Source organism: Littorina saxatilis, linkage group LG6 (genome assembly GCF_037325665.1).
Source record: "Littorina saxatilis isolate snail1 linkage group LG6, US_GU_Lsax_2.0, whole genome shotgun sequence".
Lineage (NCBI taxonomy): Eukaryota > Metazoa > Mollusca > Gastropoda > Littorinimorpha > Littorinidae > Littorina > Littorina saxatilis.
In genome coordinates this window covers 45,564,272-45,591,840 of record NC_090250.1, presented here as the reverse complement: position 1 = coordinate 45,591,840, position 27,569 = coordinate 45,564,272, and the positions used below count along the sequence as shown (strand labels likewise).

General features: G+C 43.1%; 1 protein-coding gene across 2 annotated transcripts in view; it reads left to right on the top strand.

Annotated features, from left to right (window-relative positions):
- The window catches only part of LOC138969327 (cGMP-dependent 3',5'-cyclic phosphodiesterase-like), a 156,915-nt gene that overhangs the window by 78,751 nt on the left and 50,595 nt on the right, over window positions 1–27,569 (top strand). For both annotated transcript variants that reach the window (XM_070342099.1, XM_070342098.1), the window contains exons 9-16: window positions 2,228–2,302; window positions 4,098–4,139; window positions 5,213–5,281; window positions 6,844–6,974; window positions 8,349–8,460; window positions 16,074–16,113; window positions 19,201–19,264; window positions 23,991–24,072. In XM_070342099.1, the coding sequence (XP_070198200.1) occupies window positions 2,228–2,302; window positions 4,098–4,139; window positions 5,213–5,281; window positions 6,844–6,974; window positions 8,349–8,460; window positions 16,074–16,113; window positions 19,201–19,264; window positions 23,991–24,072 (615 nt within the window). The remainder of the gene's footprint in view (window positions 1–2,227; window positions 2,303–4,097; window positions 4,140–5,212; window positions 5,282–6,843; window positions 6,975–8,348; window positions 8,461–16,073; window positions 16,114–19,200; window positions 19,265–23,990; window positions 24,073–27,569) is intronic.

Below are 27,569 nucleotides of genomic sequence, written 5' to 3'. Positions count from 1 at the left end.
CTTTGAAGCCAACCGCTGCCGATAAGTACGTGTGACTCACAGTCGTTTGTTGCATTTTAGATTCAGAGGTACACAATTATGTGCTATTGCAGATACAGCGAGTCGCATGGAAATCACAAACTGACGGCAAAATTGTGAAAAAAAGGAAAGCGTGTGACACAGGTCCAGGATGGCTTAGGGGTAGAATAAACCATGTAATCTGGTGTGTGGTTTACGCAAGCTAAATAGCCATTAAAATGAACTGTACCTCTTTTAGGGCTGTTAAATGCTGTTGCAAGTGTGTTCCATAAGGATGGAACTGCTTTTTTTGTGAGAAGATTAATAAATTGTTCTGTTAACCATTTGAGGCAGACTGGGCCTTGAAGTCTCCCTCATTTTTAATTTGAAAACCTGATTTTCTCAGATCTTAGAGGTTTTAAAGGGGGGAGTATCAAACTATCATAGTAATACACAGTATCAAACTATCATTGTAATACACAGTATCAAACTATCATTGTAATACACAGTATCAAACTATCATTGTAATACACAGTATCAAACTATCATTGTAATACACAGTATCAAACGATCATAGTAATACACAGTATCAAACGATCATTGTAATACACAGTATCAAACGATCATTGTAATACACAGTATCAAACGATCATTGTAATACACACAGTATCAAGCTATCATTGTAATACACAGTATCAAACGATCATTGTAATACACAGTATCAAACTATCATTGTAATACACAGTATCAAACGATCATTGTAATACACAGTATCAAACGATCATTGTAATACACAGTATCAAACTATCATTGTAATACACACAGTATCAAACTATCATTGTAATACACAGTATCAAACAATCATTGTAATACACAGTATCAATCTATCATTGTAATACACAGTATCAAACGATCATTGTAATACACAGTATCAAACTATCATTGAAATACACACAGTATCAAACTATCATTGTAATACACAGTATCAAACTATCATTGTAATACACAGTATCCACAGTATCAAACTATCATTGTAATACACAGTATCAAACTATCATTGTAATACACAGTATCAAACTATCATTGTAATACACAGTATCAAACTATCATTGTAATACACAGTATCAAACTATCATTGTAATACACAGTATCAAACTATCATTGTAATACACAATATCAAACTATCATTGTAATACACAGTATCAAACTATTATTGTAATACACAGTATCAAACTATCATTGTAATACACAGTATCAAACTATCATTGTAATACACAGTATCAAACTATCATTGTAATACACAGTATCAAACTATCATTGTAATACACAGTATCAATCTATCATTGTAATACACAGTATCAAACGATCATTGTAATACACAGTATCAAACTATCATTGAAATACACACAGTATCAAACTATCATTGTAATACACAGTATCAAACTATCATTGTAATACACAGTATCCACAGTATCAAACTATCATTGTAATACACAGTATCAAACTATCATTGTAATACACAGTATCAAACTATCATTGTAATACACAGTATCAAACTATCATTGTAATACACAGTATCAAACTATCATTGTAATACACAGTATCAAACTATCATTGTAATACACAGTATCAAACTATCATTGTAATACACAGTATCAAACTATCATTGTAATACACAGTATCAAACTATCATTGTAATACACAGTATCAAACTATCATTGTAATACACAGTATCAAACTATCATTGTAATACACAGTATCCACAGTATCAAACTATCATTGTAATACACAGTATCAAACTATCATTGTAATACACAGTATCAAACTATCATTGTAATACACAGTATCAAACTATCATTGTATTACACAGTATCAAACTATCATTGAAATACACACAGTATCAAACTATCATTGTAATACACAGTATCAAACTATCATTGTAATACACAGTATCCACAGTATCAAACTATCATTGTAATACACAGTATCAAACTATCATTGTAATACACAGTATCAAACTATCATTGTAATGCACAGTATCAAACTATCATTGTAATACACAGTATCAAACTATCATTGTAATACACAGTATCAAGAATGTTTGCAGTGGTCTGAGTGGTATTGATTTCAGCTTGGGATATGTTTATCAAACGTAAGGGTCTACATTGTGTACAATGTCAAGTATTATTGCAGTATCTTTTAATAATGTCTGGTGTGCTATCGTTTGCAGCTTCGGGAGCAGACTCGTGCAGAGAGCGGGTTCCTTCTCCTTGTGGTGCCGGAAACGCTGGAATTGATCTCTCAGGTACGGTATCCTGTGCTGCACAGACCTCCCTTCACCCTCTCTTCTCTGGAACCACTCTGCTTGCTTCCCAATCAATAGCCTGTCTTGTCCCGCACCACCCAAGACAGATGAGAAGAAGAGAAGGGTTTTTGCACACACACACACACAAATAAGGGGTAGGGGGAGGGGGTGTGGTTTGAAGGGGAGGGTTTGGAAGGCGGGTAAGAGATATCAGGATTGGGAAGGGTTGCGTTTTGGAATCGGAGTGACATTATCTATTAGCTGCCTCAGTTCCCTGCAAACTGTGAGCCCTGGCCTGAATGATGGTTGACTTGAGGTCGATGTGGTGTTCAAATTATGGAATTGAGTTTATTCTTGGTTGGAAAACATGACATCGGTTTGGTTCAGGACTTTGTTGAGTAGCCTAAAATTGAGCGAAGGAGTGTGGGGGGGGGGGGGGGGGGGAGGGGGGGGGGGAGGGGGGGGGATTGAGGAAGATGGAATTGCATTTGATTCATTGTATTGATCTTTATTCGGGTGATTTCTGTGCTTTTCAGCTCATGCATCGATATTGTTTTTGTGACCTATTGAGAGCTGACACTCAGTTTGTTAAGCATTCTTCAACTTTTGTGTGTGCTTATATTTGTACCATAGGAATCAAATAAAATTCAAGTTTTTTTATAAAAAGAATTAAAAGTTCCCGATTTTTGGAATATTTGATATTCTATAACTGCTTGCTAAAAGGATAGGATACAAATGATGCATTTAAAATGTTGCTCACGTTTTTTCATCGCGATGCATATTCTCTTCTTGTTGTTCGTCATATCGCGATGCATATTTACATCTCCCCCCCCCCCCCCCCCCCCCCCCCCCCCCCATTTCGTAATGTGCCTTATGCTCTTTTTTTTTAAGCTAGTGTGGTCGATCCCTGTGAATTGATTTGTCTCACAGCAGTCTCAGAGTCTGATTGACATTTTCTAAAAAGCCAGTGCTTCAGCCAGTAGCCAGAAAGTAAAATTGGCAGCAACTGCATCGCCACCCCTGTGCTCCTGAGTTCCAATTGAATACCTCTCTCTCATTTGTTTCTTAACTTTTGCCTGAACATGTCGATTAGAACTCTTTTTTTTCACTCTGTTCTCACTCTGTCACTATTTCATTGTCTCTTTCTCTGCTGCATTTCTCTCCCCCTCCCCCCATCACCCCCAGGCTCTGAATTTTGCCAAAGTCTGCCTCCATCTTACATCTTCTTCTTCAAGAAGAGCCTAGCGACTTAGTAGAACAGTTGTGATTTGTACAAAATGAGGTCAGTAGTAAATTAACTGTAGTGTAACAGCCAGGTGCATCCTTACAGCATTTTTTGCAGGAGCATTGATCTTACTATAACACATAAACTAGAGTGTAATCAGTGGTTACGGGTTTGGGAAGTATGGTTATGAATATCAACATGTCTCTATCAGGCGAAGCTTGATTCTAATTAACCCAAGAGATAAAGGGGCACTTTTTTGAAGCTGGGTGTGTGTGTGCACGCATGTTTTTGTGTGTGTGTTTGTGTGTGCTTGTGTGTTTGGGGCAGGTTACAATGTGTTATATATCTGTGCAGAACTAATGTTGATAATGTGTCATACGACTGCATGTACCCTGTTCCACACACAAGAGAATAAGGTAGCTCAGCAGTAATAAATTAAAATCATTTTTAAACGTTTTGAAATATAACAGATACTGTCTGCTTTTATTTGGGCAACCAGAATTTGCATAATTATTGTAAGAATGTTTTCTTCTTTCAAACGATGACTGAGTTTTCAAAACTGTCTTCCAGGTTGTTGGAAACACAATACTTCCAGAGGAAGTGCGATTTCACGTGAGTACAAATCTTTTTTTTTTTTACTTCTTAACTCGGGCGTTAATGAAATCATTGGGAAATACTCGCAAGGAAGTGGATGAATGTTGACGGTGGTGTTTATGATCGGTATTGATGATGAGGATGGTGGTGGTGGTGGTAATGCTGCTAATAATAATAATGATCTTCTGTTGATTGGTAAGGACAGTATATGTATAGCTGGTTTCAATTAAGAAACCGGATCGCTAGAAAGGTCCTAATGGGACAATCAGCAAACGGTTGTGAATGTACGTGCAGCTTGTATGAATCCGACAAGTGAATGCTTGACATCACATGCAGAAGGCATTAGATTTATATGTTGACAGCAAAGTTGCGACAGAAAAAAACAGGCTAAGTTGTTTATACATAATGAATAAGTGTACATCAGGAATTAATTTCTGAGTTCCTCAGTGTTTGCCCCTCTAGCCTTGCTCCCCCAACCCACCCACCCACCCCCCCCCCCCCCACCACCACTAAGACACAAGGACAAGACAGGTAAGACCAGGGACAACAAGAGAAAACAATTGAGTAGATGGGCAACCCGACCACCAGCAAACACCAAAAGCAATCAAGGATAAACCCTGAAGATCCTAAATGACAACCGCCGTCTGACGCAAACAGGGTGCCGGAAGACCCAGGCAAACACAGACAGGAAAATGGCCAGTCATGCACCAGTGCAGGGCGTAGTCTCAGACACACACTGTCAATAATTCCAATGAAGGGAGGGAAGTCCTGGTGGGAAAGGGACCCGCTAGGTTTGACAGGAGTGGGGTCTTGAGACGTAGCCAAGCCAAAGCGGGTGGGCCATTGCAGCTAGCTAGGAATGATAATGTGATGATGGTCTGGAGAGAAAGAGTAAGAGAGAGAGAGAGATGAAATATCAATGTTTTTTCAGTACTGTTTAAGCTAAAGGGTTCATTTTAGTCTGGCTTGACAATAACAAGTTTTACAGGAAAAGACAAAACAAATGTTGTGACTTTATACTCACACTTTGAGAGAGAGAGAGAGAACCAGACAGGCAGGCTATTGAATAAGATTCATCCTTTTGCGTGCAGGGATTATGGAGCTGTTTCAAGCCGGCCTTGGAAACCAAGCAGCCCCTGTTTTTGGAGCACATACCTCAGGTGAATGTCTATATATGTTTGACATTGAAAGCCGGTGGTGCCACAGTTATACAGTAAATGTTGAACTCAAGGATTGCAGTTGCATATTTGTTATTGTATGATCTGCATGCATGAAAGGCATGTAGATAAGGTTTGGTGTAACTTATGTATGCCTCTAGCAGATTAAAGTGCCTGGACACACTGAGGTAGTTATGTATGCCTCTAGCAGATTAAAGTGCCTGGACACACTGAGGTAGTTATGTATGCCTCTAGCAGATTAAAGTGCCTGGACACACTGAGGTAGTTATGTATGCCTCTAGCAGATTAAAGTGCCTGGACACACTGAGGTAGTTATGTATGCCTCTAGCAGATTAAAGTGCCTGGACACACTGAGGTAGTTATGTATGCCTCTAGCAGATTAAAGTGCCTGGACACACTGAGGTAGTTATGCATTCACATGCACACGCACGGACACACACAAACAGTTGTAGGGACGTTAAAAGCCAACAACTAATCAACCTACAGAGATACAAACATACAATCACACACACACTCATTCACACAAACGGTTGCTCTCTCACTCATTCACTCACTCGCTCGATCTCTCTCTCTATCACTCGGAAGAATAGTTCTGTGTAACTCTAAGAAATGTTGACAAAAAAGGTAACATCCTAGCATTTACACGTTCATGCAGTCTTGCCTGTTTTTACATTTAGTCAAGTTTTGACTAAATGTTTTTAACGTAGAGGGGGGAATCGAGACGAGGGTCGTGGTGTATGTGTGTGTGTCTGTCTGTCTGTGTGTGTGTGTAGAGCGATTCAGACTAAACTACTGGACCGATCTTTATGAAATTTGACATGAGAGTTCCTGGGTATGATATCCTCAGACGTTTTTTTCATTTTTTTGATAAATGTCTTTGATGACGTCATATCCGGCTTTTCGTGAAAGTTGAGGCGGCACTGTCACGCTCTCATTTTTCAACCAAATTGGTTGAAATTTTGGTCAAGTAATCTCCGACGAAGCCCGGACTTCGGTATTGCATTTCAGCTTGGTGGCTTAAAAATTAATTAATGACTTTGGTCATTAAAAATCTGAAAATTGTAAAAAAAATATTTTTTTATAAAACGATCCAAATTTACGTTCATCTTATTCTCCATCATTTTCTGATTCCAAAAACATATAAATATGTTATATTTGGATTAAAAACAAGCTCTGAAAATTAAAAATATAAAAATTATGGTCAAAATTAAATTTTCAAAATCAATTTAAAAACACTTTCATCTTATTCCTTGTCGGTTCCTGATTCCAAAAACATATAGATATGATATGTTTGGATTGAAAACACGCTCAGAAAGTTAAAACGAAGAGAGGTACAGAAAAGCGTGCTATCCTTCTTAGCGCAACTACTACCCCGCTCTTCTTGTCAATTTCACTGCCTTTGCCATGAGCGGTGGACTGACGATGCTACGAGTATACGGTCTTGCTGCGTTGCATTGCGTTCAGTTTCATTCTGTGAGTTCGACAGCTACTTGACTAAATGTTGTATTTTCGCCTTACGCGACTTGTTTGTTTTTGTATTTCAGGATCAGAGAAAGGAGGTGGAAAAGATTGTGCAGATGAAGGTGGAGAACTTTCTGTGTGTGCCTGTGGCACGCAAAGGGAGCGAGGACCTCATAGCTCTCGCCTGCCTCGTCAACAAATGCAAGGGAGAACAGTGAGGACCTGCATGTTCCAGTCATGGATTTGTCTCCCTTGGTTAATTGTGACTTTGTTGCAGCTGGTACACTTAAAAACAATTTTGAGAGTGTGAAATGATTTTGTTTACATGACTGATTGTGAATGTAGGTCATCCTCAGTGATTGTGTTTACATGACTGATTGTAAGTGTATGACTTTAATGTGTTCTCTTTCCCTCATTTTTCCCTTCATGCATTCCTTCGAGTCTCCAGTTTTTGAGTCACTTGAGAAAAAGTGACTCTATGTAATCGGTCAGTGTTAGTCTGTCCGGCCGGCCGGCCGGCCGTCCGGCCGGCCGTCCGTAGACACCACCTTAACGTTGGACTTTTCTCGGAAACTATCAAAGCGATCGGGCTCATATTTTGTTTAGTCGTGACCTCCAATGACCTCTACACTTTAACGATGGTTTCGTTGACCTTTGACCTTTTTCAAGGTCACAGGTCAGCGTCAAAGGAAAAATTAGACATTTTATATCTTTGACAAAGTTCATCGGATGTGATTGAAACTTTGTAGGATTATTCTTTACATCAAAGTATTTACATCTGTAGCCTTTTACGAACGTTATCAGAAAAACAAGGGAGATAACTAGCCTTTTCTGTTCGGCAACACACAACTTAACGTTGGGCTTTTCTCGGAAACTATAAAAGTGACCGGGCTCAAATTTTATGTGAACGTGACTCATTGTGTTGTGAATAGCAATTTCTTCCTGTCCATCTGATGCCTCATATAATATTCAGAACTGCGAAAGTGACTCGATCGAGCGTTTGCTCTTCTTGTTTTCTTTTTTCTTTATTTTTTGTTTTGTTTTGATTTCTTTTTTTCTTTAATAATAATAATAATAATAATAATGGACATTTATTAATCGCCCCTTCTCACAAGAGCTCACGGCGATTTACATATTAATTTCTGCCGTGTGAGATGGAATTTTTTACACAATACATCACGCATTCACATCGGCCAGTAAATCTCAAGCCATTACAGCGAATATTTACTTTTTACGGCCTGTTATTCCAAGTCACACGGGTATTTGGTGGACAATTTTTATCTATGCCTATACAATTTTGCCAGGAAAGACCCTTTTGTCAATCGTGGGATCTTTAACGTGCACACCCCAATGTAGTGTACACATAGGGACCTCGGTTTTTCGTCTCATCCGAAAGACTAGCACTTGAACCCACCACCTAGGTTAGGAAAGGGGGGAGAAAATAGCGGCCTGACCCAGGGTCGAACACGCAACCTCTCGATTCCGAGCGCAAGTACGTTACCACTCGGCCACCCAGTCCCATCATGTGTGAATGGAAAAAAAAATAGTGTCATTCATGGTTAAGTTAATCTGTTTCGTTTTATCCTAGATTCTCTGAGACGGACATCCAGATTGTTCTGCAGTGCTTCAAGTACACATCCACGGTCCTCGCCAGCACTCTAGCTTTTCAGAATGAACGGAAGCTGAAAAATCAAACACAGGTATGTTGAGAGTCAGGCTTGAGACTAAATTTTAGGTGTAAATATTTTACGTGCAATAGGATACAAAAGAAAAAACACGTCCCAAACAACTACACAACTTACCTTTCACCTCAAAAACAGTGACATGCATGTGACGTGACTGACATGCACACACACACCCACGCACCAACACGCATGTACCAACACGTATTTTGCACACATACACACACACAGACACACACAAAATAACACACACACACACACACACACACACACACACACACACACACAAACAAACAAACAAACAAACAAACAATACAGTCGAACTCGCTTAAGACGAATCACTGGGGATCGGGAAATAAGTTCGTCTTAACCAAAATTCGCATTAAGAGAATTGATTGATTTTTTTACTGTCACAATTTTAGAAGTAAAATTTAAAAAGTCGTGTAAAAGCATGTACATGTACATTCTGATCAATCTCCGATTTCATGGTGTCCACCAGTTCTGGTGCATGTACTACCCTGGCCAAGTTTCCTCTCAAGACATCAAAGAGACCGCCCCATAGGTTAAACTCCCCATAGGTTAAACTCGGTCACTGACCCGGGTGCAGGAAGTGTTTCCTCTCTCAAATGAAAGGGTAACCACCTCTCATCGCTAAAACTGGGTCAATGACCCCTGGGAAGAAGGTCAGTGTCTATAAAGAAGGCCACCCAGCCATCACAATGGACCTGCCTTTGATCTCGCCTCACACGCAGATCCTTGTAGCATTGTGACTTTTAGAGACAAAGCGGCTCTGGGGCGATGAAAACGTGTTTGTTAAAAGAGGGGTTCGTTATGCAAATGACATGATATGTCGATCTCGGGACAAGTTTAAAGATTTCGTCATAAGCGTGAGTAAATTACAGACATTATGCATGCTTGGGAATCCTAAAAGTGCCCGTTATAAGCATAAATTCGTTACAAAGAATTCTTTTCAAGCATTTTTTTAAGCATGAAGAAAGAGGTATTCAGTTGGGAACTTAAAACTAATACGTTATAAGTCAAATTAAATTACATATTCTTACGCAACTCACATAGATAGCATTAACTTCAGTTAAAGTGCTAGGACACTGAACTAGACTACGCTTCACCCCAAAGGGGAAGCAACCCCCTAAAAAAGAACGGCCTTGACCCATAACCCAAGCTATACAAGAGTAGAGGTCATACCGTCACGTGACCTATCGCGCGTGACTCCACCGCCGCCATGTTGAAAGCTCACTCCCACTTCAGCCACCAAGTAGCTCGGACGCTTTTTGAGTCACTTGAGAAAAAGTGACTCTATGTAATCGGTCAGTGTTAGTCTGTCCGGCCGGCCGGCCGGCCGGCCGTCCGGCCGGCCGTCCGTAGACACCACCTTAACGTTGGACTTTTCTCGGAAACTATCAAAGCGATCGGGCTCATATTTTGTTTAGTCGTGACCTCCAATGACCTCTACACTTTAACGATGGTTTTGTTGACCTTTGACCTTTTTCAAGGTCACAGGTCAGCGTCAAAGGAAAAATTAGACATTTTATATCTTTGACAAAGTTCATCGGATGTGATTGAAACTTTGTAGGATTATTCTTTACATCAAAGTATTTACATCTGTAGCCTTTTACGAACGTTATCAGAAAAACAAGGGAGATAACTAGCCTTTTCTGTTCGGCAACACACAACTTAACGTTGGGCTTTTCTCGGAAACTATAAAAGTGACCGGGCTCAAATTTTATGTGAACGTGACTCATTGTGTTGTGAATAGCAATTTCTTCCTGTCCATCTGATGCCTCATATAATATTCAGAACTGCGAAAGTGACTCGATCGAGCGTTTGCTCTTCTTGTTACACTACGCTGCAGGCTTTTAGCCTACTGTCTTCTGGACAGTGTTTCACCCCGTCTACAGGTCCCTGCTTCTCATGCACAAGTTTGGGTGAGCTCGTTCTAATTTGTTTGCTTTTGCTTGCGTTTGTTTCTTTCTCCGTTGTTCGGTCTGATTGTTGTTTATCAATATCATAACTCAGACTGGTTTTTTTGTCAGCAATGGCTGACAAGGAGAAAAAGAAACCACAGACTAGTCAGTAGCTGCTGAGGTTTCTCCTATTAAGTTTCGCATAAAGAGAAAGGCAAAGGCACTACCATTTCTGTTCTTGACCCAGCTTCTCTTACTACTACGTCTGTTAAATAACCTTGTATGGTTGAAAACGACGTTAAACACCATATAAAGAAGAAAGAAAGAATGTCTGTTAAATTTTGGACCCTATGAGTCCAATCATGCCGGTGCTGAAGCAGGTTAAATTTAGGTTACTTCAGCCAAGGCAAACGCAGTGGGAAAGAGAATACTTGTGTTAAAGATGGTTTTTCTTCCCTTTTTGAGATGTTTTCAACCCAAATGTATAACATGTTGCCATTTGTCAAGTTTGCGCTCGCTCCCGGCGGGAGTGGGCGACGCGGTTTGTTGTCACGCATCGAGGTTCCGCCTTCATGCACAGTCACTTCGGCTGACGTGCACGCAGAGGAGTGTGTTTACTTCATACGACGAGCGTTCACGCTCTACAGGTTAGTCAGGTTCACCGGTAGCCAGGTTCTCTGGTGAAAGTGTTCCAGTTGGGCCGGAACTAGTAGCCCCCCCGCCACGGCCGGGGGGTGAAAATTCGACTCTTCCGGAGGCTATCGCTCTTAGTAAGCGGAACTCACGGGGGGTCGACACCGGACAACGAGACAGATGTACTCACGGGCAGACTTTTATGTCTCCGGTGAATGTGTACATGTCTCAACTTCCTCCTTTTGGGCAGGAAGCTGCTTTCGGGCAGGCTTTGCACGGTTCTTCCGTTTTGCAATCAGCCTCGCCTGTGGTGGATCGTTTTAGTGACGCAGCTAGTCACAGCGACTTTCACGGTCCAGCCTCAGCAGATTCGGAGTTCGACGATTCTCACTCAGTTTCTGAGGAGGAAGTTGATGTCAAGTTGTCACTCAAACTTAAACCAGCTATGGTTACTGCAGCTCAGGTGTCTGCCAAGTACTTCGCTGAAGGGGTGACAGCTATGACAAGCTCTGCGGCACCACCACCCTCAGTGGTGGGTGATTTCCGCCCTGCTTTAACGGAAGTCTTTTTAGTGGCAGTGTTTAAATGTCGAAGCTGCTTTTCCCATTTTTACCCAAGAGACCGACTGTATATTGTGTTATTGTATTTGTCAGACTTGATTGTACCAAGTCCCTACACATGTTGTAATGCGCTTAGAGCCAAATATTTTTGTTTTTTGTAAGGGATAGGCGCAATATAAATACACTTTATTATTATTATTATTATAAGTTCAGGGATATCGTTTTAGCGAGTCTCCTTCTGTTGCTTACGAACTTTCCAAGGTGCTGGCTAGAACTTCGGGTTCTGAGAATAGCTTGCCTGTGGATATTGTGCCTTTACTGGCTGCACACGGTCAGGCTCCTGATGCTGCTCAGCCATGGCTTGCCTCAGACCAGTTACGGAAGCGAGCTCTTCGTTTCATTCACGCAAGTTTGCTCTCTCCCGTCGTCATCAGTCTTTTTGAGACTTACGCTTTGCTGAGTGCACCGCTTCCGGTCACTCCGGAGTTGGCTAATCTCAGGGAGGATGTCTATCGTTTGGTCAAAACTTGTGCTTACTCTGAAGGCGCATTACTTGGTTCGGAGGAGACGGGAAGATACTCGTTGGAACTTGCGTCTCTTTCAGAGACACTTCTTCGATCTCTTTCGCGGTCGATCGCGGTGTCGTTGAATCCTTTCGATTTTCGAAACGACGCTAGCGTGAAAGACGTCCTCATACTCCTGGCCTCTTTGGCTAAGGTTTCAGCCGAACAAATTGTCAGTCGCGGCACGGTTGTACGCACATGCGGTTTACACACGCAGGGACGCTTTCTTGTCTGGCTCTAGAATTTGAACTTGTGGAAATTTTCTCATATGATTCTCCTTTTTCATCACTTCCTTTGTGGGCAGCGATGCGGCGTTGCTTTCGCTTGCGTCACCCGCGCAAGTAACGCTTCACTCGCTGAGCGATATCCGTAGGCCTAGGTTACACCAAGCCTAAGAACTTAGTTTATTCTTTTCTTAGTACTACGGAACCGCTTCCGGTTGCACCGTACTTGTCGATCATACATCTTAATGTTCATAGCAAGGAGAAACTTTCTGTTTTCAAGAACAATGATCTCCTGGCTGTGGAAGATTGTGGCCGCACTTCTTTCTATTATCGTCTTGGTACAAGACTTTGATTCGTTCTTTCCCTTGTGCGGTTTCGTACTCACGGGATGCCTTTGTGTTCTGTCGGGACACATATTCAAAGGGTTTAGCTTTGCTGTTCGTCTGGGAAAGGCCTCGGCCGACAGTATTGTTCTGTCGGTGAGTCTTAAATCTCTTCCTTGCTCGAGGGTTTTCTTTGCGAATCCTCCTCTTTACACGCGGACTCTTCTCTAACAGAGAGAATCTCACAGCAAAAGGAAAAGTCCACGGCACGCCTCGGCTTTTCTTATCAGAGAAAAGCGCTAAGCTGGCCGTTCTCAGCTTTGGTTTTTTATCTTCTTCTCGGCGTGGCACGTTGCCAAATACCCACCACTTTATCTCCTCGAGGCGATTTAGCGGTAGGGTTCAGTGGGCAAACAATAGCACGCTTTCTTGCATACTCTTGGCACTTGTCAACTGGAGTCTTAGCGTTCGGCTCCACTCTTCTCTCTGCCTCTATGTTTTCCCACAGTGGCTGGAGGGGCGATTAGAACTCTCATTTTATTGAGGGAGGCACTGGGGCCCTTCCTGTTGGGTCACTTATAGAGATCGTGCCTATGTTTACTTCCACCTTTGGATATACAAAGTAGATCGGAAGTGGCTACTTTTTATTTAATTCAGATCTTCAGGGCTCTGGTTTCGTTTTCTAAGCAATCAAATGAAGAGCCGGAACATGTTAGTGTCTTTTCTTGGCTGGTTCACAGACACAACAACTTTGGATTCTCACACCACTGCTCATACAGGGCGTTCCCGTTGGTTCTCTCTCCACCAGCGAAGCAGTTCTGTCTCTTGTGGAATTCTTTCCCCTTGTCAGGGGAGAACATGTGTTGATTCAATCAGACAACACCACAGTGGTCTTTTATCTCAATAAGCAGGGGGTGGCATCTCGCTCCCTATCACTGCCACAGCGAGCATGCGAGGTTTTGATGTGGCTTTTACCACCACGAAATCTTATTAGCAGTGAAGTACCTTTTTGAGAGGCTCTATGTCTTGGCAGACTCTAGTCAGCCGGCCAGGAATGTCCACTTGGATTGGACTCTATCTCGCTACGTGCTTCTACTCCTTCTGGTGAATTTGGAGAAGCCGCTGATAGAAGTTTTGCCTCTCGGTACTATCACCTTCTGCTAAATGTTCGTCTCCCCGTTCCCGGATAATACTCTCGATTTTACTTTGAGCGGCCTGTTGGTCGCACATTATGGGCCCATTCAATCTTGGTTGCCAGTCCTTTAGGCTGGCAAGAGGGCGCCGTTTTTTTACACTCGAGCCACACGGGTGTCTACTGTACGGGAATCATTGAGACGCTCAGGGGCTTCTGCCTCAACTCTGGATTTGGTCTAGAGATTCCATAGGGGTTCAGCGTCTTCGTTTTTGTGTCACTTTGACTGGCTTGGAACAATTGGCGTACTATTAACGGAAAGAACCCCACTTCTCTCCGTTCAATGCGGGTGGCGAACCACCTATCCTGGCTTTCCGAATTTTCTCCCACGTCTCTGAATTAAGACTTTATGCGATATTAGTTGCACTGACACAGCTAGGTCGCAAAATTTTTTCACTTGGGTTCTTTTTAGCCAGCGTGATTAAGGGAACCTCCCTTTGGTTGGCTGAAAGCAAATCTCCAGTCCCGGCTTGGGATTTGCTCCTAGTTTCGGAGTTTTTGAGTTCGGATTGTTTAATCCTTGTCAAATTAGCCTTGTTATTCTAAATACGGGAAGCCGTCATACTTACTCTAGTAGCTTCTGAGAGAAGTGCGAGTAAGTGCATTTTCTGTCTGGTTTTTGCTTTAGACATCTCTTTGAAGAAAGACTGATCTATAGCGCTTAGGTTTAATTCAAAATTTCTGACAAATAAGCAGAAACAGGAGTAACCAGATCCGATAATACAATTCTACCAATTTGCAATATTTTGGCTCTGCTAGAGCCATATTTAACCAATTGAACATTTCGAGTTTAAATATATTTCTGACTCGCACTGATCCGTTTAGATCACCAGAACAAAGGCTTTTGTTTATTTCCATCAACACTTCTAGAGGTAATGATTTAGTGAAGCCAACCTTAGCTAAATGGACTGCCACATTGATTAGGCATGCCTACAGTGGTGGCAGGGAAAAGGGGGGGGGGGGCAGTCAGTCCTCCCTTTTCAGGCAGCACGGGCTCAAGAGGTCAGAGTGTAGGCCTCTTCTTTACCTGTTCTCAAGTCTGAGAGATTTACATAAGTCATGAATGCAGCTCATTGAACGTTCAAGGACGTAGTCACGAGTTTCTATCGGCGGGGTATTTTAAGTACCCGCAATTTTAGCACACATCTACTAGACAGGTCTTTTTATGTTTTCCTGGGGACGTATCTGGTGCTCGGCAGAACAGAAATTTCGGTTTGCCAGATATTGTAGCTACAGGCCAGATACTTGCAAGATGTTAACTGTGAGTTCATTTGCCCACCACCTAAATTAGCAATCTGCTATCTATGTGAGTTGCGTAAGAATATGTAATTTAATATAAAATTTCAAAAATAAATTTTGATTTAATTAATATACTTACCAACTCACATATTGAATTCCCTCCCAGCCTGCCCCGCAAATTTTTAAAGGGGTATATGTTTCAATAGGGAATGAGTTTCACCGGTATACATCCTGCGCAGGCGCAGTACACCGGTAGTGGAAATAACCACCAAGGACCATGCCTTATATGGCATACGGGTTTGGTTTCAGAGTTTTTTCCCCATGTTGCCATGTAAGAGTGCTTCAATGTCTTATCACAAAACGAAGTTATTGCTTAGGGTTTCCCTAAAAATGAACAGATCACTTCAGTGGGAGTGAGCTTTCAACATGGCGGCGGTGGAGTCACGCGTGATAGGTCACGTGACGGTATGACCTCTACTCTTGTATAGCTTGGGTTATGGGTCAAGGCCGTTCTTTTTTAGGGGGTTGCTTCCCCTTTGGGGTGAAGCGTAGTTCAGTGTCCTAGCACTTTAACTGAAGTTAATGCTATCTATGTGAGTTGGTAAGTATATTAATTAAATCAAAATTTATTTTTGAAATTTTATAATTCGTAACTAGCGTGTTCGTTTTAGGTGGGTTCGACTGTATGTACAGGGCACTTGCATTTGCGGCATTTTTACAATTGGCACACACTTAGTAGCCGTCCTTGAAGTGAAACTTCAAGACACCAATGATTTATGTGTTATTCTTCAAAATAGAAACCACTGACTTCAAGGTACTCTGTTTGTAAGTGTGTGTGTTTGCACACATGAAAGTGGATGTATGCGCCTGCATTAGGTGAGTAGGCATGCATGTGTGTTTCCTTGCTTGCTGGATTGCAGCAGTTGCTTGTTGATGGAGATGGCGACACTTGACAGTGACTTTCTGTCTTTTCAGGCCTTGTTGCAGGTGGCCAAAAAGCTGTTCACACATCTAGGTGAGTCAGACAAATATCATTTTGAGAGGAAGAGGCCTCGTCTATTAGCTATCACACGCCTATACATGGCCCTTCGCATCCAGCATTTAAATTCTACAGACCAGGAGGAGGACATCAATCTGCTGCCTCCCCAACAACCGTCCCCAAAGAAAGTGAGTTCTATGCGTTCAATTGATCTTGGGATGGGGTTTCAAGACAAATCGCAAGATGGCCAGGCTAGTACCAGCATATCCATCAAGAAGACAGTGACTATCTCGGCAAAGGCAGAGTCCGTGCCAATACCAGGCAGGGAAGTAGACAATTTTGATTCGATCACATCCATGGACAACTTGACTGACCTTGAACGCGACGAAATCATACGGCAAAGGATGGTGACGAGACGACTGAGGATGTACTCAGTGAGCATCTTTCGCATGTTTGACCCCACTTGCGCCGAGGCTGAAAGCGATTCTGAGAACAGCAGTCAGGAGGAGGAGGAGGAGGAGGAGGAGGAAGAAGAAGAAGAACCTACTGCAAGGCAATCACAAGAAAACTCGTTGGACTCACATACAGAGCTGTCTTCACAACCATTTATGTTTCCAACAAGTCCAGCCCAACCGGCTGTAGCTGGTCCTTCCAGTGCAAAAGATTTGTATGTCCAGAATTTAAAAAATGTTTTTACCCCCGAAACTGGCACATTCAGTCTAAGAAGGTCTGTCGTTGGCTCAAAAATGACGTGCCATTCTTGTGCCATAAAGACATCAAATATGTGCCAAACTTCTGGCAAAAGGACGTCAAGTTTTGGACTGTTCAACAAGAAGCATTTCAAAGTGGCCAATGTGGAACCTAGCATGGACTCATCGATGTTCCAAAAACAGTCTACCTACACCCATGTGATAAAGAAGAAGGCTCGTCACAGTCACGTGCAAGCCACTGTCCCCTTGAGCTACGTCAAAACCCTGCCGCCAGAGAGATTCGACACCCCGTGGGACTATAATGCGTACCCGTATATTCGACGGTTGATAGACTTGGCACCTTGTGATGCGCAGTACTCTGACGGGGATTTCATGCGTAGGTTTGACCAGCACGGTGTTTTCAGTTGGAGGCAGACCTATTCCCTTGTCTGCTGTTTGAATTTCGTGCTGTTTGAATTTCGTTAAGCAATGCTTGTTGTTGGTGTTGTGTAACAGTTTTTGGAGCTTTTGTTGTCAGTGTGATTTATGTTAGCTGGTGGTAAGCAAGGGTGGTAAGAATGCTTACTTTTAAAGGTGAATCTGTTTACAAGATACTGTTTGATAGTGTGTTCTAGAGGAACTTGTTTTTGTGTACACACTATTGTTTTAATCAGTAATGTGGTTCCACACACATACACACTGGTGAATTGGAGCCAGACAAAAAACAGAATTGAGTAAATCAAAATCAAACGAACAGGCCTTTCAACAGAGTTAGTCTGACTCTGAATACTATTTCCGGTCACCATGCTAACAGACTCATTTGAATGCCCAAGAAGTAGAATAGTTAAGAGTCTGATCTCTCACCTGTGCTAAAAGTAGTCTTTCCGGGTATAAGCCAGGTGAAACTGTACTTCAATTTGAACTTTAGCTGAAGACCCTGCGGCAATGAGTGAATTCTGCGCTACACTTCACAGTTGTTTGTAACCCCCACTGAAAAACTAACATGTAAACAGTAATATTGCAGTGATGTACATTTTAGTCGGTCTCCGGTCTCTGACCGATCCAATTTCCCCAGGACCTATAGCTTTAACCCCAGCAGGACACAGGTCCGATTAACCTACAGAAGAAGTGGTCAAGGGTCCGATCGTTTTTGACAATGAAGCGGACATGCGGACTGTTCAATTTTCAAGAGGAAAGCTTGTTTCGGTTTTGCCAAGCGAAAGTAAACACTGCGTGAGGAAAGCTGGTTTCGGTTTTGCCAAGCGAAAGTATGCACTGCGTGTGACCAGTTTGTTGAGTGAACGAGGCACCATATGGGATCTGATTCTTTGAATTAATTTATCCTCAAGTTGGATCAAGAAGAAAAAAAGAAAACCGAACCCATATGGTGCCTAGAGTGCATTCATTGGCTCAGCAATAAATCGTTGAGAGAGGATTCAGTGCACAGAACTTGGTGTGCACGGCTCGAAGAAACCGATTGTGTGTCAAAACCCAGGACATGATCCTGAAAGCAAAACTTGAGGGACCCGCAGAACGGTCAGATGCCTACCTGAAAAACATTGTCGACAGATGGGCAGTGAAAATAAACCGACAACTGTTCAAATAACTTTGAAATGTGATTCAATCCTTTGAGTATCTAGTCATGACAGTCGCAGAAGGTGGAAGAATTTAAACTGAAAAATCTTTTTAAATGCGGTTTTACGAGTCGTGTTTTTGTCCTATTGAAATTGCAATCTCAGGACACTGTGTCCTATTGATTTTCAGTCTTCAGGGCAATTGTCCTAAAGGCTGCTAGAAAAATGTACATCACTGATATTGATTTATGAAAATTGTTATTGGTTATAGATGCTATCCCATGCGGAAACTCGAACTTCTATCTTCTAGCAGTCATCTTAATAGTTTCACCATGTTGCTGTTGGTTATCGTTACAGTTCTGATTTGGTTCGTTACAGTTCTGATTTGGTTTCTGTGTTATGGAAATGCAGCTTCGTTGTTATCATGCCTGCAAAGAAGAAATTGTTTCACAGGCACTATGCTTGACCTTTTCTCATTTATTTTCTTACCATTGAGTAGAATGTTCAAATTTGTAGTTTGGGACATTTCAGGAGGTGTGTGTGTGTGTGTGTGTGTGTGTGTGTGTGTGTGTGTGTGTGTGTGTGTGTGTGTGTGTGTGTGTGTGTGTGTGTGTGTGTGTGTGTGTGTGTGTGTGTGTGCTTCAATTCAGGAAGCCATGATTTTAAGGGTTGACGAAAAAACACAATCTACTTGTGAATAGCTGGGGGAGTTCACAGGACCTAACAGAGGAGCTTCATTGACATGCAGCATCATTTTATACTGAGTACCCATGTTCGGCACATTTTGAAAGGTTTGTTGTATTTCTTGAATGGAAGTTGAGGACACCCAAGTGATAACATTTATGGGGGTTATATTTCAGATGACCTGACCAAACTGTTGCGAGAAATCATGCAGGAAGCCAGGAACTTGACAGATTCTGAAAGGTAACACTTTTTTAGTGTTTCTTTTTTTCTGCTGATGATGTATCGCCTGTTTACTTCGTAAGAGATGTTAAATATAGTTGACATGGTTGCTAAAGGTGTGTGTATGTTAATGTTTTGCTTATATATATACTGTACCACTATCTGGTCACTCGAGGGGGATTTTCCCAACCTTTCTGAATTCGGAGTAAACACAAGTATATATGTTTTGTGTGCATACACACAACACATGCACACATTTCACAAGCACATTGCTCCCTCCCCCTCACACAAAAAAGGCACACACCAAAATGTAGGTGCACACACTGTAATGGGACATGACGAAGGGGTGTCGTAAAAATTATTTGCTTTTCTTGTTTTTAACAAATTCTTCTGGCAGTCAAGGGGTTAGATATGACATGGATAGTCTCTCTTAAATATGTAGGACTAGATGAATACCCGCTTCGCTGGGTACGGCTTCGCCGGGAAGAAGTCAAGCCGAATACCCGGCTTCGCCGGGGACCGGGTGTACGACGGCTTCGCCGGCGCACCGTACAAAGGAAGGGAGATAAACGCGCAAAACACTGGAGAAGATAAGGAAGAGTTACTGGGAATAGATGTACAGAAAAACCAAAATTGGTTCAGCGCTGCGCGCTGAGAGCACGCACGTGTTCAAAATTTTCCACGATTGTGTCCAGGGTCTACCTGAATATGCCCACCAAATTTGAAGCAGATCCATCGAGAACTTTGGCCGTGAATCGTGAACACACAGACAGACACACACACACACACAAGCAGTATATAGATATAGATAATGTCTGATTTTGTCTTGTATGCCCAGTTTGCTTAGTGCTTTGGTTTTTGTTGTTTTATCTCAGTTATTTGTATGCTTGTTTAATTTGTGCTGGTTTGTTTTAGAATGAATTTGTAAAGCGCCTGGAGCCAATTGTTGGGACTCGCCCTATAGAAAAGTTATTTATACCAGCGAAGCTGGAGGTATCCCACGAACGCATTTTCATACCGATAATACATGATAAAGAAGGATTCTTTGTGCCCGGCTACGGGCTACAGTTGAAGATGGAAGTTCACCAAAAATTGGGACCATACTAACAAAAATACGGTGGGTGCAATAGGCGCCCCCATTTTTTGAGCAAACGCCACCCAAGGTCGCTTTGGACGGGTAGAAATTCTGTAGTTTCCAAGACTTGGTGTGTGTGGTTGTTCAAGACTATGGATAAAGCTCGCGTAAGAAGATTACGTCACGGTCAAAAGTCTTTGACGTCAATTAATGCATCATGACGTCATGCCTCCCTGTAGTCTTTTTCTCTCGCGCGGTGTGTGTGTGTGTGTGTGTGTGTGTGTGTGTGTGTGTGTTCATTTTGTGCACATGTGTTAGTGTTAGTGTGTGTGTGTGTGTGTGTGTGTGTGTGTGTGTGTGTGTGTGTGTGTGTGTGCGCGTGCATGAGTCTGTACTCGTGTGTGTGTATGTGTGTGTGTGTGTGTGTGTGTGTGTGTGTGTGTGTGTGTGTGTGTGTGTGTGTGTAAGAAAGACTGAGAGAGAGGGAGAAAGAGTGTGTGTGTGTGTGTGTGTGTGAATGTGTGTGTCACGTTTCAATATATCACTTAAGGTGATTATGAAACGGTTAGTTACTACTAACTAACTAACCACACCACGATCCACTCTCGCAGTCATACAATTTAATAGAGACAACAAAAGTATAAGTTTCAGACGCCTGTTTATGTAAAAACTCGCCACCTCCCTCGAGACTTCACTCAAAATATGTTCTTTTACGTTCACAAAACGTAAAAAACCCGTGGTCACTGACAAAATGCCAGTTAGAATATAAAAAATTATAGTAACACGCTGATCCCGTGTAAAGATAAGAAAATACGACTGTTCTGCTCCAAAAGTGCTAGTTCATGCAGGTGTCACACACCCCACGTCGTCACTACTCGAGTATAATCACAGATAGCAAAAATAACAACGGTGGTCAACGGGGTGCAAAGACATGGTGCACTTAGCTTTCTTTGGCCACTGGGTGGACGGCCTGTAATTAGTCTTTTAGCCTCCACAACTGCTCCGTCGAATGAAGTGCTGGTTAGCGTGGTGACGAAGCAGGGAACTGTGGAGGCATCAGGCGCCGCACCCAGTCGCTGGTTAGCCGGTTCGCTGGTTAGCTGGTTAGCCGGTTCGCTGGTTAGCCGGTTTGCTGGTTAGCGTGGTCCCGAAGAAGGCAGCCGAACAGAAGTTAGGAAAAGGCTGCAAACAGAAAGCATCGGTGCACTAAACATGTCAGCTACCCCTCACCCTCCACCTTTAAACATGTCATCTTTACATATCTCATCGAGCACGTGGGCCTGCACAAACGGACTTCCCACAACAACAAAACAGCCATTTTTCGTCCTTCTCTCCCTACCTGCAAAAACCATATACAGGTTAGTATTTTAGCGTCACAGAGAGCAAATTATGCGCTAACCTGGAAAGAACAACAAAGAGTATTTTATTCCACAAACACAGACTCGTCAACAGCGTTAAATAATGATTTATTACCTTAAACAGCCTATGAATGTAGCACTCTCATGGAAACAAAACCCGCTTCCTCCCTGGAATGGCCTCTGTTCGTCAACAGTGACAACAACATCCAGAAACCCCTTGTCGAATACTTACGCGAAGACCATCGCACAACGAAGGAAAGATTTGACGACTCGTCCTCAGCAAAACATGTGGCAGTGAGAAGGTGATAACTCGCTGAAGTTCCCCTAGAGTGCCGAATATTCTATTCGGTGAAATCCATCATACTCTAGAAACCGTCGTATTCGATCCTTCTTCTTCTGCCGCTGAGTGTCAAGTGCGCCGTCCTTGTGTCTCTCACAGACCACCTGGCCAATAACACGTGACTGACCTTGTCACATATCAAGTTCAGCTATCCACAATTCTGCCTCGCAAAGCAGAATTATCCGAAAAATCCGTGCTCTGCGCTGTCAGCAAAACTCTGCCGTGTAGCCCCGACTCACGCACAGGCGCTTTCAGTCGCAATTGACCAAGAGAAGGCACCCCACTGAGTGACACTTTCTTGGTCTATGTCACTAGATCGTGACAGTGTGTGTGCATGAGTTTGTGTGTATGTTTGTGTGTGTATGAGTGTGTTTATGTGTTTGTTTGTAAAGGTGTGTGTGTCCGTCTGTCTATGTGCGTATTTGTTTGTTTGTTTGCTTAACGCCCAGCCGACAACGAAGGGCCATAATTATCAGGGCGGTGCTGCTTTGAGATATAACGTGCGCCACACACAAGGCAGAAGTTGCAGCACAGGCTTCATGTCTCACCCAGTCACATTATTCTGACACCGTACCAACCAGTCCTAGCATGCACTAACCCCATAATGCCAGACGCCAGGCGGAGCAGCCACTAGATTGCCAATTTTAAAGTCTTAGGTATGACCCGGCCTGGGTTCTAACCCACGACCTCCCGATCACGGGGCGGGCGCCTTACCACTAGGCCAACCGTGTATGTGCGTATGAGTGTGTGTTTTGTGTGTATGAGATTTGTGTGAGTCAATGTGTGTGTGTGTGTGTCTGTGGGTGTGTGCGTGCGTACATGCGTGCGTACATGTGTGTGTGTGTGTGTGTGTGTTTGTGTGGGTGTGTGTCGGTTTGTATAAGAGAGAAAGAGAGAGAGAGAGAGAGAGAGTGGGTGGGTGTTTGTGCGTGTGCGTAAGTATGTGTGTGTGTTTGTTTGTAAAGGTGTGTATGTCCGTCTGTCTGTATGTGCGTATGGGGGTGTGTTTTGTGTGTATGAAGTGTGTGTGTGAGAGAGCGAGTGAGTGCGTGTGAGTGAGTGTGTATGTGTGTACGTGTGTAACTTGGGGTGTGTGTGTGTGTGTGTGTGTTTGAGAGAGAGAGAGAGAGAGAGAGAGAGAGAGAGGTTTGTCTTTCGCTGGGGTATGCAGTGCCTTGGCGTTGCACATCTACTTAATTATTATTATTTTTGAGTCACTTGAGAAAAAGTGACTCTATGTAATCGGTCAGTGTTAGTCTGTCCGGCTGGCCGGCCGGCCGTCCGGCCGGCCGTCCGGCCGGCCGTCCGTACACACCACCTTAACGTTGGACTTTTCTCGGAAACTATCAAAGCGATCGGGCTCATATTTTGTTTAGTCGTGACCTCCAATGACCTCTACACTTTAACGATGGTTTCGTTGACCTTTGACCTTTTTCAAGGTCAGCGTCAAAGGAAAAATTAGACATTTTATATCTTTGACAAACTTTTCTCGGAAACTATCAAAGCGATCGGGCTCATATTTTGTTTAGTCGTGACCTCCAATGACCTCTACACTTTAACGATGGTTTCGTTGACCTTTGACCTTTTTCAAAGTCACAGGTCAGCGTCAAAGGAAAAATTAGACATTTTATATCTTTGACAAAGTTCATCGGATGTGATTGAAACTTTGTAGGATTATTCTTTACATCAAAGTATTTACATCTGTAGCCTTTTACGAACGTTATCAGAAAAACAAGGTAGATAACTAGCCTTTTCTGTTCGGCAACACACAACTTAACGTTGGGCTTTTCTCGGAAACTATAAAAGTGACCGGGCTCAAATTTTATGTGAACGTGACTCATTGTGTTGTGAATAGCAATTTCTTCCTGTCCATCTGATGCCTCATATAATATTCAGAACTGCGAAAGTGACTCGATCGAGCGTTTGCTCTTCTTGTTATTATAGAGTCTCATGATTTTGCTCTATGTGACACAGGTGTTCGGTGTTCCTTCTCGACCAGGACTCAGATGAGCTTGTGGCTACTGTGTTTGATGGCATCACCACCAACAACAAGGAGGTAACACAGCCGTCCACCCTTCCCCCCACCCAAACCCCCATAATCACATTCTGCCTGTATCCTCCTCCTCCTCCAACCCCGAAAGTCATTGGCACCCCTATTCCACTGGTCAGTGTGGGTTCATTGCATGTGTACGCATTACAGTGTATGCCATGGTAATGCCAAATGTAACCCTTCTCCCCCCCCCCTAGGCAAGTGATGCTACAGTTTGGTTCCCTTGTTCGTTCTTGGTTGTGAATGCCATTGTATTGTTGTCATGTGCTGTGCTAGTTGTTGCGGGAAGGAAAAAGTATTCAACAGATTTTCTCCTTATTAGATAGAGTATTAAACAGATTTACGATCATGTTCAAGTAACCTTTCTGAACTGCACTGCAGTGCAGCTGGCTTATGATACAGACAATAATTATATTTATACCTCATACTAACTCCATAACTTTGCTTTGTGGTTTTTAACTTTTATGTCTGTTTTGTTTTGCTTTTTTTACGTCAAACATAAAACAATGTTAATCATTTTCAAGGATCCAGAAGTGGTCCTTGAAGAAAGCACACCAATGCATTCAATATGTAATGTTGATAATTACACTACAGTCACAAGTTAACCATCTAAACACCACAAGCTTGATTAAAAAAGTTCGCTAATCTTGTTTCCATTATTGTTAATGTTAACATGCAGTTACGCCTCAGTTGGCCTTCATAAGTTAGCTATCTCAACACCACAAGCTCATTTGTGTGAACCTTGTTTCAGTGGATGTTACGGAATGGGGTAAGCAGCTGAAACAGAGATTTGATGTCCTTATGACACACGAAACACACATTTGAGAGTTCTCCTGTCGCGCACATTTCATCTTTTATGGCTTTCAGTGTCTTCTGCCTTCGTCATCTTCATCCTCTTCACTGGATTCTGGGTTTCTCTTGTGGCTGAGCTTTCAATGGGGGCTTTCCAATCTTTCCCTGCCTGTCCAGGAGTTTTCAGTGTATTGGTGTTACATGTTGCAGCGTGTAGTGCTTCTGGTTGTATTTTTATGTGCCGTCAGCAGGTACCTTTTTGAGTCACTTGAGAAAAAGTGACTCTATGTAATCGGTCAGTGTTAGTCTGTCCGTCCGGCCGGCCGGCCGTCCGGCCGGCCGGCCGTAGACACCACCTTAACGTTGGACTTTTCTCGGAAACTATCAAAGCGATCGGGCTCATATTTTGTTTAGTCGTGACCTCCAATGACCTCTACACTTTAACGATGGTTTCGTTGACCTTTGACCTTTTTCAAGGTCACAGGTCAGCGTCAAAGGAAAAATTAGACATTTTATATCTTTGACAAAGTTCATCGGATGTGATTGAAACTTTGTAGGATTATTCTTTACATCAAAGTATTTACATCTGTAGCCTTTTACGAACGTTATCAGAAAAACAAGGGAGATAACTAGCCTTTTCTGTTCGGCAACACACAACTTAACGTTGGGCTTTTCTCGGAAACTATAAAAGTGACCGGGCTCAAATTTTATGTGAACGTGACTCATTGTGTTGTGAATAGCAATTAAATTACATATCTTACCCAACTCACATATAGCAATTAACTCTAGTTCAGTGCTGGTAACGCTGTACGCATCCCCTTGGTAACAAGGGAAGCCCCTCTAAAAAAAGAGTGACCAATACCCATAAGGCCATATTAATACATACTTCCGACTTCCGTATGCGCGCGCATACGCCGCCATATGCATCATTCCATACTCAGCGAGCAGTGGGACTGGTCGTGTTTTTGTACGCTCTGGCTGTGTTCAGCCATCTGTCACTTCGTCTACGGACTTGGTCACTTACCTCTTGGTATCTTCTTGCTTGTCTTATCGTCTCTTCATGTTGAGGTGAGATCTTTCTGTTTTTTGCTTGTGTTTGTGGGCGTTTTTGACCTTAAATTGAACTTGTGAAATTTTCTTGTTTACAAAATTTTTCGTGAGTTGTTTTTGGTCATGGCGGTTAACGCCAAGAAGCGGCAGTTGTCTATACGAGTAACTGCTGGTTCTTCGCCGACAAAGTAAACATCTGGGAAAGCTTAGGCTTCCGGACAGGCTTGTGTTTCGGTTCATGTACTGTCTTTGCAAAAAATATCGATGTTTTGGTCGTCATGACTCCTACTCCGTTTTTGACGGCTAAACCTTTAGACAAGGTTTCTCCTGTGGATAAGCCCGTTTAGGCTTCCTTGGTTTATGTGTTTCCCGGTCGTGCGTCTGCGGACGTACGTGGCGACATTGTTGCTCTCTTTAAGTTCACAGGTTTCTTCCTTGGCGGGGGAGATCGCTTCCACGCGGGCGGAGATGCGTTCGCTTCCGGTGTGACGAGGGTTTCGTCTCTTGCCAACGTTCGCCTGCGCCGTCTGCTACTGTGTCTCAGGCTGATGTTCATGCGGAATGGGATGATGGGACCACGCCTTCGCTTGTGGCCTGTGTTCCGGTTCCCGGTGGTTCACACCAGTTTAAAGGTATGTTTTCTACCCAAGTACCCGGGTTCTCCGGGGAAAGGGTAGAGCGTCTCCAAGAGAAAGTAACTCCGGGCTCTGGCTTTGTGGGTGAAAGTTCCGAAGCTGAGGCTGGCTCTGACTGCATTGGCAGCAGGTCGGTGGCGGTTAGGAACCTTGGAGAGCGAACGGAAGATTTGCGCAACCACCCGCTTCTTTAGAATGTGGTAAGGGTGTGCGTCTTCCGCTTCCGCCCGGGGGGCAGGAAGAGAACAGTATAGCTGGCTCTTTGTTTGACTATGGGAGTCAAGCAGGGGGTCAGCTTCCGGAGGGCACGGGAGTGCCAGTCGGCTGTTCAGAAGACGGTGCTTCCGCGGAGGTGGTTGCACTGAATTCAAATTGCCGTTTAGGCTGTCAAGTGCAGTGGCACTGGGGGCTTAAGCGGCTTACAATAGGATCTTCTGGTGCATGTTTAGGCATCCGGTTGGTTCTGATATTTGCCAATCCGTGGCCGATTTTGCTAACGCTTTTGCGGCTGTGGCTTCCGGTTTCAGGATGGTTTAGCCTTCTGCCGTTAACACTGTGGTGTTGGTAGTTGGCGTTCATCAGTCTTCGGCTTTCGGTTCCGTTGTTGCGGTTCCTCTGCTGTTACTCAGGCTAAATCCACTTCCTTTTCCAGGCTTTCAGCTGGTATGAGGCAGGTGGATGGAATATCCTTTCGGAGTTCCGGCTTTTGGGAAATTTGTTCCAAACCTTTCCCTTTTGGCAAGTGTTGCTTTTTCGGGATTGGTTCCGGCTCTCATCCTTTTGTAGATGGTTAGAATACCACTGTACAGGATGATGAGGATTTGGAAGACTAAGCTTCTGGGGCAGATGGAGACGCCTCTTTGTTGACTTTCAGCGAAGCTGCCATCTTTGTTTACATGGATGGCAGAGGTTACTACGCGCTTTTTCCCTGTTGGGTTAGCGGTAGCATTGTCATCTGCCTTTTCTCCTCCATCTTTTTTGGCGTGTCTTGCTCCTTCTTAGGATCAATTTGCGAACTCAATCGAT